Source organism: Notothenia rossii (genome assembly GCF_949606895.1).
Source record: "Notothenia rossii genome assembly, chromosome: 3".
NCBI lineage: Eukaryota > Metazoa > Chordata > Actinopteri > Perciformes > Nototheniidae > Notothenia > Notothenia rossii.
In genome coordinates, this window is record NC_136901.1 from 10,769,612 (window position 1) to 10,790,636 (window position 21,025).

A 21,025-nucleotide genomic window follows, 5' to 3' on the forward strand; every position below is an offset into this window, starting at 1 on the left:
GGCGCCGGTGTCGAGTTCAGGTCTGCTGCTTAGCATGTACAGGGTTCGAGACTCGGAGTAGCTGAGTTAGGCATACTAAGTGAGGCAGGTAGTACATACTAAGTGAGGCAGGTAGTGCACAGTAGATGAGGCAGGTAGTTCAAACTAAATGAGGCAGGTAGTTCATACTAAGTGAGGCAGGTAGTGCACAGTAGATGAGGCAGGTAGTTCAAACTAAGTGAGGCAGGTAGTTCATACTAAGTGAGGCAGGTAGTGCACAGTAGATGAGGCAGGTAGTTCAAACTAAGTGAGGCAGGTAGTGCACAGTAGATGAGGTAGGTAGTGCATACTGAGTGAGGCAGGTTGAGGCAGGTAGTGCATACTGAGTGAGGCAGGTTGAGGCAGGTAGTGCACAGTAGATGAGGTAGGTAGTTCATAGTAAGTGAGGCAGTGAGCGTAGGGTCGTGTAGCGTATGATAAGAGAGGCAGGAAGAGTAGGAGAGCAGAACGAGTAGGTCAGGATAAAAAAAAAATAGCAGAAAATCTTTTTTTGTGCTTTTGTTTCAGATTTTTGTTTCTTTTGGTCCTGAAAAGCAGCACCGCAGCCGCAGGGGGGTTTCGAACCCTGGCATCTAAGATTCTTCCTGGCTCACTGTGCACCTGCCCAATCAGGTGAGCCACTGGGTCATACAAAGAGGGAAAGTTTAAGTTATATTTATAATGACGAGTAATAATCAATAAATAAAAAAGAATGACATTTATTTGATACGTCATTATTAATGACTTTTAGAAACTATTTATGATTTTTAAAGACACGCACGCACAGGGCACAGCAACTCAGGTGTGCCGCTCTCCTGTGGAATGTTAAAGCGTGCTAGCTGGATAGGCCGATTGGAGTGGGCTAGTGGAAGCACCTTGGGCAGGAACGCCACATTCGGCCAGAGGGCAACACCCGAGCCATCTGAGCAATGCCCCGGATTCTCAGCCTTACTCAAACACCAGTGGGAGAAGAGCTTCCATTTGCACTCATACTGTGCTCGAGTGGATGGTGCTCTGGCATTCAGGATAGTTTCCCTGACAGATGCCGTGACACCACTCAACAGTGGGTTGGGCCCCGCAGAGGCCAAGCCCAGAGCTGAAGGCGGTGAGGGTCAGGATGCCAAATCTGACCCTTGAGCTGTGACAGAAGGTCCTTCCTGTCGGGGAGACGCCATGGTGGGCTGCAGCAGAGACTCCGCAGTAGTGGGAACCAGACTCTCCCCGTTCAGCGGTGGGCGACCAGAAGGAGCCTGTGCCCCTGAGTAAGGACCCTCTGAAGCGTGTGAAGTATCAGAGAAAGTGGCAGGAAGATATACAGGAGAATGTCCGGCCAGTCGTGCGCCAGAGCGTACCTGCGGCTTAATTTGACTCAACACTGGAAACCTCACCTGGCCCGGACACGGAATGGATTGACAGATTGATAGCCCATCGGGCTGGTCACCTATGTCCAGGAGAACCAGAGGTGGCAGTGCCTCGACTCTTCCGAGTCAAAGAGGTCCACCTCGGCCCTGCCGAAAAGGCTCCAAATTGTCTCCACCACCTCTGGGTGAAGCCTCCACTCCCCCGGTGGAGGCTTGTGCCGTGAGAGGAAATCTGTGACCTGATTCAGATTTCCTGGCAGAACGACTGCCCGCAGACTGGCGAGGCGGGGGAGCGCCCGAGGCAAGAGGCTCTGTGAAACACGGAGCAGCTGTGCGGACCTGGTGGTTGATTTGGGCAACGGCGGACATGTTGTCCGAACGAACGAGCGCATGCCTGCCCACCAGTTGGGGTAAAAAGTGCATGAGTGCGAGCAACACAGTCCTCATGGAATCTAGTACCATCCACAGGTAAGTGACCTGCTGGGAAGGATCCAGGCAACTCTTCCCGGTGTTTGCTGTTAGACCCAACCGGGCTACGTGAGATAAGAGGCACGCCGTATCCTGGGCCACTTGGGCTCGGACGGCGCGCAAACCAGCCAGTCGTCTAGATACGGCAGGACCTTCACGCCCTGTGCCTGCAGGGGAGCGAGCGCTGCCGCAATGACCCTGGTGAACACCCTTGGAGAGAGGGAGAGACCAAAGGGAAGCACCCGGAACTGATAATGTCGGCCCTGAAAGGCGAACCTCAAGAACTTCCGGTGATGGGATGCAATTGGCACGTGGAAGTAGGCGTCCCTCAAGTCCACGGTTGCAAACCACTTCCCCTGTGTGACAACACGAAGGGTGTCTGCTGTGGTTAGCATATGGAAGGGCAGTACCTTCAGGAATCTGTTGATTCCTCTGAGGTCCAGAACTGGAAAGAATCTGCCGACTTTCTTGCTCACAAGAAAGTACGCTGAGTAGAACCCCCCAGACTGAAGGAAAGGGTCCACTGGCTCGATTGCGACTTGGCCAAGAGGACGGACAACTCTTGGGCCAGAGCTAAGGCCTTCGCCGGATTGCTGACAACTGTCATTCTGACCCGGCCGAAGGCTAGGGGCCGGCGTCGGAACTGCAATTCGTATCCCTGGGTTAGGGTGGAAACCACCCAGGGGTCAGAAGTACAGGTAGCTGCTTTTCCCAGCTGCTGCTGCTGGGAAAAGCAGCCGACGACCTAGCTCCCCGGCCCCTGGAGCCCCTTGGGGGGCGCCAGTAAGGCTCTGAGGCACGAGGCCGCCTGGAAGGCAGGCGACCTGGGAAACAAAAGTCATTGGGAGGTGGTTGAGTGGGCCGCTGGGACTTCTGCAAACCACCCCTGTAAGCCGGTGGCTGAGTGCGGCTGCTAGAGCGGCCCCTGGGCCCGCTGGAAGCGTAGGCCCTACAGAGCAGCCCGTCTGTGACCCTGCACTGAGGCCGAGGGCACCTGGCCTCAGGCCTTAGAGCCTCGTCAGGAGCCAGAATCAGGGAGGTGATGGCAGGCTCAATGGGTGGCATGCCACACAGCCCCACCCTCGCCGGATCCTGCAAGGCAGCCAAGGTCCGGGCATCGGAGCCAGCGTGGCAGAGGGCCCTGGTGTCCCTCCAGCATGCATGGAGCTCCCTCAGGAAACTCCTCTGAATGAGGACCGATGAGGGGGACAGGGGCAGGGCTACGCCTGAAGAAGGCGCTAGCCTGAGCAAAGTCGGCCTGCGGAACCAGAATCGGCAAGTGCGCCAGGGCCGTATGAATAATGGCCGCCATGGAGCCGTCCTCCGCGCCCTGCAGAGAATCCTGAGCAGAGGAGAGGGAAGCCTCCTCGAGCGGGACCTCGTCCTCCGTCTCTTCATTGAAGAGGTTATCCGAAGCCGCTAGCGACAAGGCATCCTCATACAGAGGTGCGCCAACCAAAGGAGGGGCAGGCAGCACGCTAGCAGCCCCTATACCGGTCCCTGGCTGAAGGGCCAAGAGGAGCGACTTCATCATGTCCATGTCGGCGGCTAGCTGATCCACTTTAGAGGACAGCCTGTTTCTAGTCCTCCTATTGGGGGGAGCACCCATAGCCATCGCTCCCTCAAGTCACCGGGGACGGCCGAACTGATCTGGAGGAGGATGTGACAAGGAGAGGTGTCCGTTGGCTGCTGCCAGACGTTCCACCTCAGTGATTCTAGCCACTCTGAGCGCCCGCCGCCCGAGGCATGCAGCTACAGTTCATGCAGGCGCTTACCGTGAGAGCCTCTCTTAGATGCTGGAGGCCGAGGCAAGAGGGGCAGCGTTTGTGGCCGTTCTCGGGCTCAAGAGAAGCCATACAGGCGCTACATGAATGAGCCATTCTGTAGGTAGCCAGATGTAGCGTAGCCGATAGCGCGTGCGGGAACACAGCCTTCACCAGCTATCTGCTGAACGGGACTCATAGAACCGTAGTTACAGCCGTAACTATCATTTTATATGTACAAAGTAACTGTGAGTGTTAAAATATACAAGAAAGAATATACAATATTTGCCTCTTAACTGCAGTGGAGTAGAAGTATAAAGTAACATTAAATGGAACTACTTTTTTACCTAAGTACTTAAGTACAATACTTGAGTAAATGTACTTACTTTTCACTGCCTATCTGTTTTTTCATTGAGGTAAAGGTGTGCGTAATTTGTCGATCTATCCACTTTACGCATGCGTCAGCGTTGCATGAATCTTCCATACATTGATTTTTATCCCTTTTTAATCCACAGTTTTGCTGCAGAACTACTAGATTATAGTTTACTACATTGTTTACATGTGATGCGTTCAGCAGCTGAGCCTCTCTGCAGGAAAGAGTCACTCTGGAGGAAACACCCCGGAAGTCTCATCGTGCAGAGAAGCAGCACGGCACCGGTGTGGAATAACTTGTTGACGTTTTCCCTTCTCTACAAACAACCTGCGCATTCTGCTATCCCGTCAACATTGGTAAGTAAACTGTTAGAAGGCAGTGTTGTTGTTTTACGCGTGGGTCAGGTTTACTCACAGTAACGCTAACATTTATCAGAAAGGTCTGAATGTGTTTTTGTCACGTTCCACTTCCGTGTTTACAACCTCACAATGGCGTAGCGTAAACAGTACTGTTTTATGTAAGACACTACATGTATATTGTATTTATATAGTTTAATGTTTACCTTTTATGTTTTTAATTTTAAAAGCTTTCTGTGCCAACATGTTTGTTGTCCTGAATACTAAGATAATTGAAATCTCCTGTGGTGCATCAGTCTCCTGAATGTGTTCAGAAACGGATTTACTTTGAACACCTTTAGTAACATCTATGAAGCTACTTGTTGAAATACATGAGATTCATTATCTACTATTTTCTGACAGGTATTTTTGACAAATGTAAAGCTGTTTTATCATCTTCAAATCACTGAAACCAGTGGGGGAGGAGGATATTTTGGACCCTTTATTTTAAGTATGAGTCACGATGAGCTGGGGGTATACTACGAAGCAGGATTTTCGCTTAGCCGGCTAACTTAGGAAAACTCTGGGTTTCCGGTCCTACGAAGCTGGTTCTCTTTTTAGCAGGCTAGATCTCCATGGTAATTTATGCTGTGCGGCTAACCTGCCCCGGATAGGGTTTAGTTGCAGGTTAAGAGCTCAACTCAGTGAAAGCACTGCCTGCTGACCAATCAGAGCTCAGTGTGCGGAGTTTAAAGCGATCAAGTCACATTACAGGAGAAAGAAAATACAGAAAAGATGCCGTTGCAGGAAAGACGGTCGGCAAAAATCACCGACTGTGTGAACGTGAACATTAATAGAATATCACCTCCAATCTTCAGAGCAATCTGACTATTATAACATTAGCGTTAAGAAAGCTTACTTAAATATCTGCCACAACATAAGTAACCGGATCAGAGTAACATTAAGTACAGTCCGCGACATATCACATCATAATGTATCATATTTCCTTATCTGAGTCAGCTGAGCCGTATCTGGCCGTGCAACAATCACAGTGTCACATAGGCTACTGCAGATGTATTATTTTAAGCAACACATTATGTTGACGAAACACTCAAGACAAATGTAATTAAAGTCAGATCCACTCGTGTCTTAGACGGGGCAGTGATATCATAAACCTGTTAATGTACGCATTCAAACACTTTTTCTTTTACCAGCTGTATTCACCTTGCAGGTTGCTATGTGGCTTTTATTCTGGATAAAATGTTTAAGTCATGGATGTTTAAAGTTTAACTTCTTCATATGTCTAATATTATAGTTGACTTTTCATTCAGGAAGTATGACGCGGCGCTGTCAGTAGGCTATGCTTCTCCATGTTCATGTGAACGCACACCTAACTAGACAGGACACGGCTGGCTTGAGCGATCCCCTTGATAACCCGCGTCGTAGTACAGTTTAGCGAGAGCGCGTAAATGTTGGATTAGGCCAACCGGCTAACTCAAACATATCCTGATGTAGAATAGCTTGATTTAATTTCATAGTTTAGGAAACCGTGACAAATGTATCATTGTATTTGTCATAAAAAATCATGTTGATGTTTATTGAGAATATATATGTTTAATCAGTAAAAAGTACTTAAGTACTTAAAGGTGGGGTAGGTAATTTTGGAGAAATTAGCGCTAGAATTTGAAAATACACACCCGGAAAAAATCTGCCACTTCCTTACAGAGCTCCTACTCCAACACACACGAACGCGCACGTGACCAATGAGGGCACGGGATAAATTTGTGCACAGATGGAAGGCTGACAGGCAGGTCGGCCATCCAGTTATTTTAGCCGGGCTGGCTAAAATGATTGGTCGTGCTTTTTACAGTACTACGGCTTCCACGGCTTCCACAGATGAAATCTTTTTATGGATTTTTTGTCAAAGCACTTAAGATTTTCATTGCTATCGGGATGTTAAGAGCATTCCATGGAATATAACAAAAAGTGTATCTCGAGCCGGATTCTCAAACTTACCTACCCCACCTTTAATGCAGAAAGAATACATTCAACTACTCTAAATATTCTATAAATAATGAAAAGGGAAACAATTACAACGTAGAGAAATACAGCAGCCATCAGTCCCTGAGATAACATCAACCCTTCTGTACGCTTTACTTTTTTGACGAAATATTTGTTTCCCGAGGTCAAAAATATTTAAAAATGCACAATAAATACCTGAAAAAGTAAAGAGAAAAAAATCGTTTTTAAAATGTCTTAAACCAGAAAAATCCTAACGCTGTCTTCCCTCTCTTCATTTCTCCCTAAGATGAGTCCAGAGTTTCTGGAACAAATCTGAGGACGGCCGGGTTTCTTTTCTTCTCTTCTTCCTCCACTCGTGGTAAAGTACGGCATTTAAAAGTCTTAGTAAGCTCAAACCTTTAAATGTGTTCAGAAAGTCTTAGGAAAGTAAAAACTTTAGAAATGCCGTAATAGTTTTCTACGCCATAAGTAATTTAGTGTCAGAAAAAGTCATAGCATAGTGTGCCATAATAAAAGTCATAGGAAAGTCATAGCATATAGTATACCAAAAAAATTCATAAGAATGATTAAAAGTCACAAGAATTTCATTACAATGTTTGCCAAAGAGAAGTTACAAAAAACAATTACATTTTTCATAAAAAGTTTTTTAAAAAGTCAGAGCAGAAAATCATTAAACAGCAAAAAGACATAGAAAAGTTAATTAAATTCACAATAATTAGCAAATAATGTCCTTAAAATGTGAAATGCCTTTAGAAAATCATAAATAGTTTCTAAAACTCATTAATAATGACGTATAAAATACATTTCATTCTTTTTTTTTTTTTAAAAGGTGATTATTATTCATCATTATAAATATAACTTAAACCTTCCCTCTTTGTATGACCCAGTGGCTCACCTGGTTGGGCAGGTGCACAGTGAGCCAGGAAGAATCCTAGATGCCGGGGTTTGAAACCCCCCCTACGGCTGCGGTGCTGCTTTTTAGGACCAAAAGAAACAAAAATCTGAAAAAAAAGCAAAAAAAAAGTTTTTTTGCTATTTTTATCCTGATCTACTCGTTCCGCTCTCCTACACTGCCTGCTCCTCTTATCTTACACTACCTGCCTCTCCTATGCTACGCTTACTACCTCACTTACTATGAACTACCTGCTGCATCTGTGCACTACCTGCCTCACTTACTATGAACGACCTGCCTCACTTAGAACTACCTGCTGCATCTGTGCACTACCTGCCTCACTTAGTTTGAACTACCTGCCTCACTTAGTTTGAACTACCTGCCTCATCTACTGTGCACTACCTGCCTCACTTAGTATGTACTACCTGCCTCACTTAGTGTGCCTAACTCAGCTACTCCGAGTCTCGAACCCCGTACATGCTAAGCAGCAGACCTGAACTCGACACCGGCGCCTTAATGCAGAGAACAGACCCAATCCGGCCACCAACACATGTACATGAAGACCTGTGCTCCGGGCGCATTTATCTTCTTCATTTGGAGCAAAGCACTTTAAAAATCACTATAGCTCACGAGGACTCGAACACACAACCTCAGACTTTCTAACCTGTGTTCTATCCCTCTGAGCCAACTGACCAGTGACTGTTGCATCTCATTTGGTAAATTCATTCTCTACTTTGGATGGTTAGACTGTGAAAAAAGTGTAAACTGTAAACTGCACGGACCTCATGAGGATCAAACCCAAGACTCCTGCTCACCTGAGCAGCGCTGTATCCCACTGAGCTATTTCATTTGTGACAGTCTTGTTGTTTGGTAGATTATGTCACAATGAAAATGTAAAAAAGGAAATAGAACAAGTTATTGTGCAGTGCATCCAATAAAACTATCCTTGTAAGTATGTCATAGTTGTGCCACCAACATTTTAAAATGAAAAACTCTTCTCTATGTTTTTTTCACACCATTTTGGATGTTTGACGAGAAAACCAGTGCAAATAAAGAGGATTGAACCCACAACCTCCTGTCTTCAAGGCAGTGTTTCATCCCAGTGAGCCATTTGATCTGGCACAATACTTTTTCGTTTGGTAATTTAATTCTGCACTTTGGGTGTTAAACTTGCAAAAATCTATGCACCTCATGGGGATCGAACCCAAAACTTCAGCTCACCTGAGCAGCGTTGTATGACTCTGAGCTATTAGATTGAGACAGTGACCTGTTGTTTGGTAGATCATGAGATAAATGTACAAAAGGAAATAAAAGAAGTCATAGTGCAGTCCATCTGAAAAAACCTGTCCTTGTAAGTATGTTACATAATTGTGCTACCAACATTTTTAAATGAAAAACTCTTCTTTACCTCATTTTGAATGTTTTACCTGAAAAACCAGTGGAAATAAAGAGGGTTGAATCAAGAACCTCCTGTCTTCAAGGCAGTGCTTTATCCCAGTCAGCCATTTGACCTGGTCCATATGTGTTGCGTTTGGTAATATAATTCCACACGTTGGGTCTTGGACTCCAGAAATCCCTGCACCTCATGGGGATCGAACCTTAAACCTCAGTTTAACTGAGCAGCGTAGTATCACTCTGAGCTATTAGATCGGAGACAGTCAAAGGTCATTGTCCAACTGTCCAAGACTTTGTTTAAAAAAGGAAATGTAAAAAAAGTAATTGCGTAGTTTGTCATAAAGCTGTGCCTAGAACAGTTACCATGGACACAAGTAAATATAAAACTCTGCTCTTCTTTAATCTGGATGTTTAATATCACTGCTCCCTCTAAGAATCAAACTCACAACCTCTGGTCTTCTGATCCTTCTCATATCAATCTGAGCTAAACAACTCTGTCAGTTTTCTGGTAGAGAGTGTCTCTTGGTAGGGGTTGTGAAACAAAGTCATAGTATAGTATGTAACGGAATGGCACCACCACCACATGTTAATGTCAAACTGTTCTCTTTGCTTATATGAATTCATTATATCGGGTGCTTGACCTTAAAAGTCCCTGCAAATGATAAGTATTGAACCCTCAACCTCCTGCCTTCAAGGCAGTGTGTTATCCCTGTGAGCCATCTGACCTGGGTGGACTCTGTGTCGCTTGGTAATCTAATTCTACACTTTGGGTCTTGGACTTCAAAAAACATTTGTACTGTACACCATTTTGGATGTTTTACCTGAAAAACCAGTGCAAATAAAGAAGAACCTCCAGTCTTCAAGGCAGTGTTTTATCCCAGTCAGCCATTTGACCTGGGCCAATACACTTTTGTTTGGTAATCTAATTTTGCACTTTGGGTGTTAAACTTCCAAAAATCTATGCACCTCATGGGGATCGAACCGAAGACTGCAGTTCTTCAGAACATCACTCCATGCTATGAGATCTGAGATAGGCCTCTGGTAGAGTTTTTGTCACAACCTCTGCATGTTTGATTCATTTATTATGGGTGTTGGACTTTAAAAACCTAAGTATCGAACACACAACATCAGCTCTACTGAGCTTCCTCATAAGTCCATGAGATATGAAATCTCATAGAAACAATATAATAACCTTTCAAAGTAATGTCTTTGTGGTCGACCCAAGTAGGAACCAAACACTCAACCTCAGCTCTACAGACCACACATCTTCCACTCTGAGCTATATGACTGAACACACTTCACAGTTGTTAGGGACACATTTGTTCTTCTTCTGTGGGAAATTGGATTTATAAATTACTGCACCTAATAAGAATCAAACACACAACCTCAGATCTTCTAACCTAACATCTATCACTCTGATCTGTATGATCAGATGCTTTCCATATTTGTGTTAGAGCTTTTGATTTCTTCTCTCTTGGTGTTGGATCTAACAATACATTGATAAACATATTGCACGCTGTGGGAGTTGAACTCACAACCTCATGCTTTCTGAGAGCTTCTTTATCACACTGAGCTAATCCATCTGACAGGCAGTGTTACATAGAAATACAGCTAGTATGCAATAAGAGCAACTCATGAAATAAGTCATTAGTTTAGGAGTGGAGCCAAAAAAGTCACATTACCTTAATAAGAATTGAACTCATAACCCTAAAGCTTACAACGAGCAAGTTTGCATTAAAATGTTCTTAGTAGGCTTATCTTAGTACGCTGAGGAGTGAAAAATAATGTAATACAAACAATCACCTCTTAAACTTTATTGCACGGTCATTTTATTTCCAAATGCAGGTTTTTAGGGCTTGTGAACACAGAGTATGAATATAGAAATGAGGCATAGAGGATCAAATAAAGCAGCAGTCTTGTGGCCTATTTTAACACAGTTTTTGAGCAGCATAAAATACAAAGCTTGAAAAACATCCTTGAGGGATCATATTTACATGATAATATTAATTATAATAATAATCGCAAAAATGTGCATGTGATCAATGCAAATCAATACAGGCGTGCATGAACAAATACATATAGGCAACAAAGTGAAACAACTTAAGAAGTGTGCTGCTGGATATCTTTGCAGGAACACATGCCATCTAAATGCAAGGAGCATTTGAGGTGTGGTTAAAAAATAGTTTATGCAATTAATAACCAAATATTTAAAGAGCAGAGACTCAATGCAGACAGCGAAGCTTACATTTAGACAAAAAGCAGAGCCAACATCAGATCCTTCACAACAAAAGCACAGTTGTTAAGATGGTAATTCAAACTGTAACTAGTGGATAATTACATGAACTTAATCTACCAGTGCTTGTGTAAATCTGGAGCACATTTGTTAAAGTTAATATACCAACTGTAACATTAAGTGTGAAACAAAACTAAATCATGGTTATGGTATGTAGCGGGCCCTCGGGCTGTAGAAGCTGTCCTTTATATTGCTGTAGGTTTTGGTTTGTAGTCCTTGGCTCACTTCTCAAATCTCTTCAATTCAACAAGAATGCCTTTCATGTTTTTACCAGCGAAGGATTTCTCCCAGACGTACACTTCGATGATCCTGATCCCAGACCCCACCGCGGATCCTGTCGTCAGTGAGAACGGAAGCAAAAGGAAATGTAAGTTTGATGAATACTGCAGAAATGGTTTATTAAAAAACAATGGGGACAACTTTTAAAAGGAGCTTCTATGTGAAAGCTAAATTGAATCCTATTTTGAACATTACTGGTCACAAGGTTCTTCCACTTACAGCTACTTAAAGTAAAGTTATGTCACGTCTGATAATTGGGACTTCAGTACAGTGAGAAAACCGGTTATTTTATATTATTTATTACTTGACCATATGTATTGTTGAGGAAATATTTTCCAGGCCCGTAACTTTGACCCAGTTTATCAGTTTGGACTGCCCTCAATGGAGCCCTGTAACCTTGGGCTGCTGCCCTCTCAGTGTTTTGTCTCCCTGTTCCTGCCTGTTGGCGTCAGCTGATAGAGGTGTGATGGTTTTATCTTGTTATGTACAATGTTGATTCTTCTCTCAGAACCAGCTAAATACATAGGTCTGGGGTAGAGACCTGGTTTGGCAACCGCTGTTTTCAACTCGTGGCACAGCACATGTCTAATGAATTCTCCGGCCGAAGCTCCAAATAAACCATCGGTGTTTACCATCACAGTTCCTGCTCTCCTCGTGTCTCTCTGAGTCTCGTCTCCATTCATCACATGTACAGTACACAGCACCAAATGTATTAACAATAGCCTTATAGCATATGACTGTCAAAGGTGTGCTTGATACTTGTGTTGCTTGTGTGTTGTTTGAGTAGAGACCTCTGCTCAGTTAAAAAGTGCAGGGTAAATCTGTACATCAGCTTGTATGGAATATCTGGATTCTGTGAGGGTGTGTGTTACCTGAACAGATGGAAAAGAGTCCATGCACACTTGCATGGTGGTGCTCACTTGATCATGAGCACCACAATACCTGCTAAGCATGACGGACCGATCTCCGCCCACAGCAGCCCCCCCACCACCGCGGCCTGGAGGCCCCCCCACCCCCACAGGAAGTGCAGGAAGATGGTCACCTGGAAAGAGAATGTTCCATGAATGAGCTGCAACACCACCAGGACAACTTGTCAAATCAATATGCTGGCACTTAACTTAAAACAAGTGTTTATATAGAATTTTTAATTTATCTCATCTTTTATTGGACAGTATTTACTTAAAAGGGATTCTTGTGCATGGAATAACGACGATGCATGATGTTAGCACACTACCGTAATTACAGGTCAAAGCGAAGCATTCAGGTTAAAGTACAGAGTTCTATAAAAAGGGCACGAGGGAGACACATAGATCATAACCTATTCATTTTACACTAAGGAGGATAAATGCAGCTGAAAGGCGGGTGAAGATGACAAATCATATGGGGGGTACGTACTTCACAGCACGGCAGAAGAAAAACAACAGCAAAGAGAGATCAGCGGAGGTGCAGTGGAACTCAACATGTAACACCTCACAGAGAGAGACAGAGGAAAAACAGAGTCAGCGTGAGGACGCAAAGGGGAAAGGAAGAGATCACAGGGGGAAATCTGAGAGGAAAATCAGCCAAACTATGAATAATCTGCCCGCTGCTGCAAGCATCCACTACAGCAGGGATTCCCAACAAGAGGGGGGGCTTCTGTGTTACAGAAGGGGTGCAGCTCGACCAGTTTAATAACAAAACTAACAGCATGTTCTTATGATCTACTCAGACACCGCAGCAAAAACATTTACAGTCCTTACATTTCTACCTTCTGCCACTTTAAGAACAAATGCAACAATTAAAAAATAACAATTCCAATAATCCTGTCAATGAAGTGAAAAAGGTTTTCAAATAATACTGTCCAGATTTTGTTGGAAAGATTTTTTTTACATATTATAAAAAAATAAATATATTTCATATATTACTATAAACAAAAAAACTAAAAAAGAAGAAAGATCAAATACTGTGATAATATTGAAAACATATCTAAATTGTAACAAACACTGCTGTAAATATATTGTTGAAATTGCAGGGAAAGAATACGATTTTGAAACAATTGCAGTGTAGAAATACTGTCACTATAAAACTAACAATACGACTTGGTTGGATCAATGTATAAAGTTCCTTAGTCAAATGGTTGGATTTCATTCAGCATTAAACTGTGATGGAACACTTTGTTTATATTCAAAAGTGGCTCCTCTGACATTAGAATCCTAACCACCAAAACGCATCATCGCCATAACTCTGCAGCCATGACAACGGCATCAATAACCTCCTCTTCAGATCTCTGAGGCTTCCTCTCAACACAGCCCATCTTCCACCGCTCACAAGTAAGACCATGATGAGGCAACGGGGAAACCAACCGGCCACATCTGGGGGGTGAGGTCCTTCATTTAGAAGCTTTTAGTTAAAGAGAGATATTGTAATTCTAGTAGGGCTTTCATGAGGAAATGTAGGCCTGGTGCACCCACTATTGTTGTCCCCAGGGCCAACGGTGCATCAACAAATAATGTCCCACGTTCAAACGCATATTGCAACAACCTGGTAGCCTAAATGCTATGCTTAGTTTCCAGCTTTGGCAAATATCCCAGTATCTTTAAAAAATCTATATAATTGCACTTATATTAGGGCTTTTATGTTGCTTACAAAAGTAAATTAGCTTATAAAGCCACACAGGTATATACATTATCTTTGTGAAAAGGTCAGGGACCACATCTTCAAGAGAAGTAACATGTTCAACAACCTTTGAAGACTACTTCTGACAGTTGTAGTTAGTTTTATATATTTATCTTCCATTTTATTTTTCTTATGTATTCAAACCTTTTTATACTGTCTTTTGTATTTTTTTTAATACTGGGTTTTAACCAGTTTGTGTCAACACAATGTTTTCGTTGCCTTGCCTTGTTGTCCAGGAAGCAGCCCAAGACCGAATATCAGGAGATGTTCCTCCCCCCAATCTCCCACAAGTCTTTTGTCACCAACTCCAAACAAAAAGGGCCCTACCACCCGCTGAAGGGGACCAGCGCTGAGACGACCTCTTTAAGGTGAGGGTTAAAGTCCGGTGAAACGGTTCCCTCTGGCTGTGGGAACCCTGAGTTCATCACTCACAGAGCTTAGGGAGAATTTGGGAGGATTAAGTGTTATGTTTTATCTGTATGAGAGGGACAAAATAAAAAAAAGCTAAATCTTGCATCGTTAATGTGTTTCAGAAAAGTCTATGTGACCCACAAGGCGGTCCCACTGCCACCAATGGCCCTGCCGCCGCGCTCCCCCCCTAAAGACTACCGCAGACACATTGTGTTACATTTGGGTTAGAAAAAGTACACTGCAATAATAAACGTGTTCCTTTCTCTTAACGAGTTGTGCTGTTTAATTTCCTAAATTAGGATCAATAAAGTATATTTGATCTCATTTTAAAGTGCAAATAAAACACGAGCTCTTACATTTGTGTGGATCCAGGGCAAATTGATTCTGAAGGCAATGTCGGACAAACTAAATCTAAACATCTGAAGCTGTTGGCCGGCAATGTTGTAACACCTTGACCTTTGCAGTAAAAAATAGCGAACCCTTCTGCTCTCTGAAAGATTTCATTTCACTTACGTCATCAAACTTGTTGACGTCGTTGGAAAGGAGGTTGACGATCTGGCCCGTGGTGGTCTTTCCCATGGCTGAACTGCTGAGACACAGAGCCTAGGAAGAAGAGAGGAAGGGCCATTGGTGCTGAGCATCGATCACAAACACTTGTCAAGATATCACATTTGAGGGAAAGAGATATAGAGATATGAGAGATATGACCTGTAGTTTTAGGGCTTTTTGTTGAAGAAACACATTCAAAGGTCATCCCTTCAGTGCCATGACATGCAGGTCAAGCAGCATCAATGATAATGTGAACGGGGCCTGCCCTCCTACTGACCTTGTTGTAGATCATGTGACACATGGCCACTCTGATCTTCATGCCTGTCCTCTGGACGTGGTAGAAGTAGAGGTGATGGAGCAGGGCGAGTCCGATGGAGCAGACGGAGAGGCCGGCCGCGTAGCCCAGAGTCTCGTACAGAGCCGCCATGTCTTCTGGGTCGTAGTTCTCAAAGTAAATAATCATCTTCCCCAAGAACACCGGCTGGATCACCTTGATGACTTCCTGACAGGCAGGCAGGGAGATGGAGAAGGGTGAGCTTCACAACACACTAGTACAGTTTGACTATGGTATTTACCAAGGTCTCATATGTGAGAGGTCATGTGCAGATAAAAGACAAAACAGATGTTTTTAACAGGAGCCTAAGTTTTGCATTTTAAGTCATTTTAGATCCAAAGCCTCATTCAACTTATTTACAGTTCTAAAAGACTCCCAGCACTCCACCTTATGATGCATTTGCTGAGCGGCCGCAGCGCTATCAGATATTTGTCAAAATAAAGCATTTCCCTTTTTGCAACTCTTAATGAAGTCATGTCGTTGCTTTTAAGATTAAGATCACATTTGACAATGGTCTCGTATAGTATGTCAAAATATGTGGAATATCTGAAAAAACTGCATTGAAGTATGTAAAAAATAAAAATACATAGTTTGTCGAAAATATGCTAAAAACAACGACTAGTCTAAGAGCTAGATTTTTTTTACATTTAATCGCAAAAACTGTTTTACAGAACAAACAAGAGGGTTTATTTTAGTATGTCACAAAACTCATAAAAAAACGTCATAGTTTATATAAAATACAATAAATCTGAACAAAATCTAATACCATAATATTAGGAAAAAAATAAAGCAAATATAATACAGTATATATATAAAAGAACATTCTATATATGTACAAAAATAAAGTAATGTCAAAACTGTGAGGGGAACAAATGATATGTCGCAAGTCAAAAAAACATACTATAGTAGTCCAAAAAATGTAAACAAATATGTAAAAAATATCATATTAAGTAATATTATATTATGAGGCTAATGTGGAGCTGCCATCTTCAGTCAGCTGTAAGGTTAAGGTTAAGGTTAGATGTTTTACTGCAATCAAAGGGAAACACAAGAGCTGAACGTTATTTAATGTAAGATTCCGTTTCTGACAGACATTCTTAAACTCATAAAAGTCCAGAGGAAGCTGTGGAGCTGCTGATGAGGAACTTTGAGAAGGATCTGCCGTGTCAGCTGGTGCCTCAAGGTCCCATAGAGGAAAGGTACAGGGACTTCATCAATGAATACCCTCCTGCACTTTGAACAGTCAGGGAAATAAGTGTGGCAGTACCTGAAAGGGAAACATTGTCCTGCATGTCATTGATTTTAGAAGACATCCCTTCTTCCACATACATGAAGTCTTAACAATCAGGAATCAGAATGTAGAATTTGTGCAATCGTACAAATATCTTGGGACAATTATTGACTCAAAATTGAGCTCTGATCCAAACTGTGAAGCTGTGTGCAAAAGCAAGGGGCATCAGCGTTTGTACTGTTTTAGGAAACGGTCCTATTTTAACATTGACAAAACCATGATCATATTTGATCGTGCTTTTATCGAGTATATTCTGTCTTTTTCACTAATGTCATGGTTTGGTAACCTGACTTCAGGTCACTTGTCAGATCGTAAAGCGGTCCAGCAGACTGATTGGTCAGCCACAGCTAAACCTGGAGACCCTGTCCCTCAGGCAGTTACAGCGGTTATCCAGCTCCATATGAGACGATGACTACCACCCTCTGCACTCAGAATTTAAGCTTCTTCTTCTAGTTTCCCTAAAGAGTAGAACAAAGCGGTATAAAAACAGTTTTATCCCAGCAGCTATTGCACAAATGTACACATCATAGGAGTGTCACACAGATGCCTATTTATTAATTTAATTATGAATTCTGAATGTCCATTTTGTACTAGTGTTTTCCTTCTTAAAACGTTTTTGAAATATTTTGAGATTTGGTTGAGATTTGAACTAGTCCACTCCTTTTAAAGATGTGTCTGTTTGTTTTTAGTGTCAGGATGGATCCCTTGTCCTTTTCTCTGCAAACTAAATCTATCAATCTTTTGGGGTGATTTTCAACTTTCTTAAATTTGATGTTCTTCTGAAAATGTTTGATACCATCAGATGAAGGTTGCAATATACATCAATGTACTGAATTTAAACGCTGGGTATCAAAGATTTCTCTCATCTGATCTTAAGTTTATTTCCTAAACTGTTGATCTAAAATGATTGACACTTATAAAAGTCATCTTGAAAAAAACATTACTACATTGACCTTTCTCTTGTTTTTACCACACACATACAATAGGGAAAAGAGTGAAGGCTTTGTTGCATAAACAAACAAGGCAAAGAGAATGTTTCCACCAGTGACAGAACCCCAAATAAAGCCTTAGTGAGCCCACAACCGATCTTACAATCACATTTTTATTTTTATTTGTTTCCAAAACATTACCTTACATGTCATCACAGTCTTCTTCCAGTTAGACCTGGTGTGTTTACACTGTCAGTACCTGAAATAACGAGGTACAAACACAAGGCGTTTACAGTTCAGTGGAGGATTAGGGGCGGAGCCAGGAGAGACATTTTCACCAGGAAAAAATGCTGCAGGGACTCTGAAGGTCAAAGTTCAAATGTGAATGTTATGAATGAAGCTCTTAACTCTGCAATACAAGCACATAACACTCTACAAACAATAGAAAGGCCATGTAAGTGTAAAGAGATAGGCAGTCTAAAATCTAGAAGGGGGGGGGGGGTCCCAGAATCCACCTTTTATCCTTTAATTTACAGAGTGATGGCAGCAGAAGTCCAGTATTTTTTTTGTATCAACAATGATGTCATCACTGTCAAATATAAATATAGAAAAAGACCAATACTTTTGAGAGTCTCTTCTCTCAGTCTGTGCTTCGGGCAGACTCATTTCTTCTTCTTGTCCTGCGTGCTGGTGAACCACTGGTCCAGCAGCTTCTTGCTGTAGTAGATCTGCCAGACGTGCACCTGCACAGCGATGATGATCACCAGGTACATGACGGTCACGGCGGCGAAACCGAAGATGAAGCGGTACGATTTGCCGTGCCGGTAGAGCTGGTGTGCCACGGGGAACATTTCCATGCTGCCGTAGATCAGAGGGGCGATGCAGAACAGCCCACCGCTAATCATGGAGACCACCAAGTAGCTTATGTTGTTGCGGGGGAAAGCCGAGAAGCTGAAGACTGTGGGAATTATGCTCAGCAGGTAGGGGTACTCCCACTGGTATGGAGAGCAAACCATCTTGTGGGACACCAGGCTCAGCTGGCTCACAATCACCTGACAAGAGAACCACACATCAGACATCAGCTCGGGTGTTACAACTGTCAAAGAAAATCATTTTTCAAAAAGGGTTTTTATTACCTGAGCTGCCATCAGGACCCAGATCAGGACGTGGACGATGTTGAGTTTACGGATTTCAGACTTCAGGGCCACGCTGTGAGGGGCACAGTTGCAAATGCAAACTGAATTCATGCACGTCTTTAACAATATGAAGTGAATCTCTTAACAGTCACTTATAAATCAAAGTGCAGGTACAGTTGCATTTCACTAGTCGGGAGTTGGCATCCATCTAATATTTCTTTCCAATTAATAGATTTTTTGTAAATACCTCATCTGGTAGTGTGAGGCGACCTTCTCTCGGTGCTGGAAGTCACTGCCATCCGTGCCCGAGGCTCGTGGGCCTGCTCGAGATGCCATAGTGGAAATCTGGAAGCAAAATCTAACACGTTTACATCATTGTAACATAACACATTTTAAAACAGCAGACAAAAAAAACAAGATTAAAAACGTTTCTTCCCCATTCTGAAGCCGATTGAACTTCATCAGGTCGTCTTGAACATGTCTACATGCCTAAATGATTGGCTGATTAGTTTTAACGAGCAGTTAACTTCATTAGGTGTACCTAATGAAGGGGCCAGTGAGTGTACTTGCACTTTGCCTTCGCTAACTTAGCATGATACACGTATTATTATGCTTGGCGTGCAACGTCCTCTCAATAAGCATTTAAGTCTAACACGCCAAAAGCCTTATTTCACTTCCAGCTACATTATTACCGTTGGCAGGTTACTTTAAATCAGTTGCGGCAGGTACACTCCATAGCTGTGCTAACAAGCTAACTGTTAGCAAGTCATACAGACGGGAGAGTTAGCTTGGTATATTGAGATAAATGAGAAGCTAAGACGCCAAACTGTCACGTAACGTAAGTCGAAACGTATTAGATGTTAATCATAGCACTTACTTTTTATCTGCTGCTGTCGTGAATAGAAACATAAATCATAAATATCCCGGTCAAAACAGGGAGATGTTTGAGCTGACTAGACCCGTGCAGGCAGGAAGAAGCGAAGGCATCGTCGACATGACGTATGCAACTCTGATTGGCCAGACTCTTTCTCGCGTTATCTTGCAGGTTCTCGTTCCTTCTCATACGTGGAGGTTCCAGCAGAGGGCATCAAAGTTCTTCTAATGCAGTTTTCCATCATTTCAGTCGGTTTGATCAATGTGATTCAGACTTTTTTTGTTGTTGTGGTACTTGTAATTACTTTTTGAAAACACTATTACACTACATTTAAGAGGGAACATATTATTATAAACTACTATATTTATTTGAAAGTTCTAGTCGTAAACAAATATATTACTATGTATTTATTTGTGTAGTTTAAACAGGCTGAGGCCCGGTTCTACGGGGGTGCATAAGGGTGCATCTCAGTTGAGTCGTTATGCACCCTCATTTTAAAAATGAAAAGTGAAAAAAAAAAACAGTGAAAAAAAAGAAAAGTGAAAAATATTACATGTACAATAACAATAATAATAATAATAATAATAGTAGTAGTAGTAATAATAATAATAATAATAATAATAATAAGAAGAAGAAGAAGAAGAAGAAGAAGAAGAAGAAGAAGAAGAAGAAGAAGAAGAAGAATATAGTTGAAATAAAATAAATTGTAATTGTGGTTAAATAACATTGTCTGCTGCATTTATTTGGTCAATTTAAACGGTAAGTAACGTTATTATGTGGACAACAGTCCCGTTGACAAACCCGGTGATTAATCTTCAAGCTCTGGGATTTGGATGTTGGAGTGGCAGTGCGCCAAGGTTATGCCGAGCGTCAAACTCTTTGAAATGGAACGAAACCACGGAAGACTATTCAAAACTGGATTCGAACGGCCCCCCAGAACTACACATGCTGGCTATTGAGTTTCGCAACATGTTCTACTATGGCACGTCTCTACTGGGAATTGTAGTTTTAAAAGATGTTTTCGTTGTTCCCAAAATTAGAAGTTGACAGTATTAAACTGTGTACAGCCCTGGAGGTTTAGGCGATAGGAAACAAATTGGTGTGTACACATTTAAAACATTATAATAATGACTAAATGGGTGAAAATCGCTTTTATCCATAATGGGCAGCATTAATACCCACATGACAGCTCATTGTTACTTTGTAATTCTCCACTACAATTCAGAGGTTAACCTGGTATTTTTACTCCACTACATTTATTTTAGTTACTTTGCAGATTCTGATTTATGATGTGAAATATAAACAACCCTTAAAGCAGACTTTAGTTACACCTCAGTACAATTCAGGGAAAGGTGATTGTCAATCGCCAACAATCAGGAGAGATATTTGATTGTTGGTGCTTCAGAAGACTGAAAATTTATCTGCAGATCTTTATAAAGTATATTCATTACTCGTTATTCTCTACTAATAGTTAATTAAAGACTGTTCACATTAACTTTGATTAATAACACGGGAGAAACGGATCCTCTCTTTTCCCCTCTCCCTCCCTCTCTCTCTCTCCTGACAGCCCGTACATTTCTCATCCAGCTCGCTAAACAGTGGGCGGGGCTTCAGGTGATTAAGCAGAGCTGCATCTGTCTGACTCAG

General features: G+C 42.4%; 2 protein-coding genes across 6 annotated transcripts; both read right to left on the minus strand.

Moving 5' to 3' along the window:
* Window positions 1-9,567: 9,567 nt before the first annotated feature.
* Window positions 9,568-17,627, minus strand: LOC307031568 (ATP-binding cassette sub-family C member 4-like). 2 transcript variants are annotated; one of them, XM_079668780.1, is made up of 5 exons: window positions 17,570-17,627; window positions 15,092-15,316; window positions 14,779-14,868; window positions 12,142-12,241; window positions 9,568-11,229 (listed from the first exon to the last, which is right to left on the minus strand). In XM_079668780.1, exons 1-5 carry the CDS (start codon window positions 17,579-17,581, stop codon window positions 11,180-11,182), a joined length of 477 nt encoding a protein of 158 aa, XP_079524906.1. In that variant the 5' UTR covers window positions 17,582-17,627; the 3' UTR covers window positions 9,568-11,179. The 2 variants fall into 2 exon arrangements, with proteins under 2 accessions (XP_079524906.1, XP_079524907.1); XM_079668781.1 differs by lacking the exons at window positions 9,568-11,229; window positions 12,142-12,241 and adding an exon at window positions 12,253-12,668.
* Window positions 17,528-19,559, minus strand: LOC307031566 (protein jagunal homolog 1-B). 4 transcript variants are annotated; one of them, XM_079668777.1, is made up of 5 exons: window positions 19,382-19,559; window positions 18,752-18,862; window positions 18,505-18,577; window positions 17,991-18,420; window positions 17,528-17,627 (listed from the first exon to the last, which is right to left on the minus strand). In XM_079668777.1, the coding sequence occupies exons 1-4, from the start codon at window positions 19,411-19,413 to the stop codon at window positions 18,031-18,033; spliced, it is 606 nt and encodes a 201-aa protein (XP_079524903.1). In that variant the 5' UTR covers window positions 19,414-19,559; the 3' UTR covers window positions 17,528-17,627; window positions 17,991-18,030. The 4 variants fall into 4 exon arrangements, with proteins under 4 accessions (XP_079524903.1, XP_079524902.1, XP_079524904.1 ...); XM_079668776.1 differs by having other exon boundaries at window positions 17,528-18,420; window positions 19,382-19,557; XM_079668778.1 differs by having other exon boundaries at window positions 17,528-18,420; window positions 18,752-18,849; window positions 19,382-19,542.
* Window positions 19,560-21,025: the final 1,466 nt, after the last annotated feature.

Excerpts from the sequence above, each read along its gene's own strand:
- LOC307031568 (XM_079668780.1), bottom strand. Across the intron at positions 14,869-15,091 it reads GTCACATGATCTACAACAAG|GCTCTGTGTCTCAGCAGTTC; the intron begins GTCAGTAGGAGG and ends TCTTCTTCCTAG. Across the intron at positions 11,230-12,141 it reads CGGTCCGTCATGCTTAGCAG|GATCATCGAAGTGTACGTCT; the intron begins GTATTGTGGTGC and ends GTCTGGGATCAG.
- LOC307031566 (XM_079668777.1), bottom strand. The coding sequence starts at position 19,413 with ATGTTTCTATTCACGACAGCAGCAGATAAAAA. Across the intron at positions 18,863-19,381 it reads ACGACAGCAGCAGATAAAAA|ATTTTGCTTCCAGATTTCCA; the intron begins GTAAGTGCTATG and ends TAAACGTGTTAG. Across the intron at positions 18,578-18,751 it reads GCCTCACACTACCAGATGAG|CGTGGCCCTGAAGTCTGAAA; the intron begins GTATTTACAAAA and ends TGCCCCTCACAG.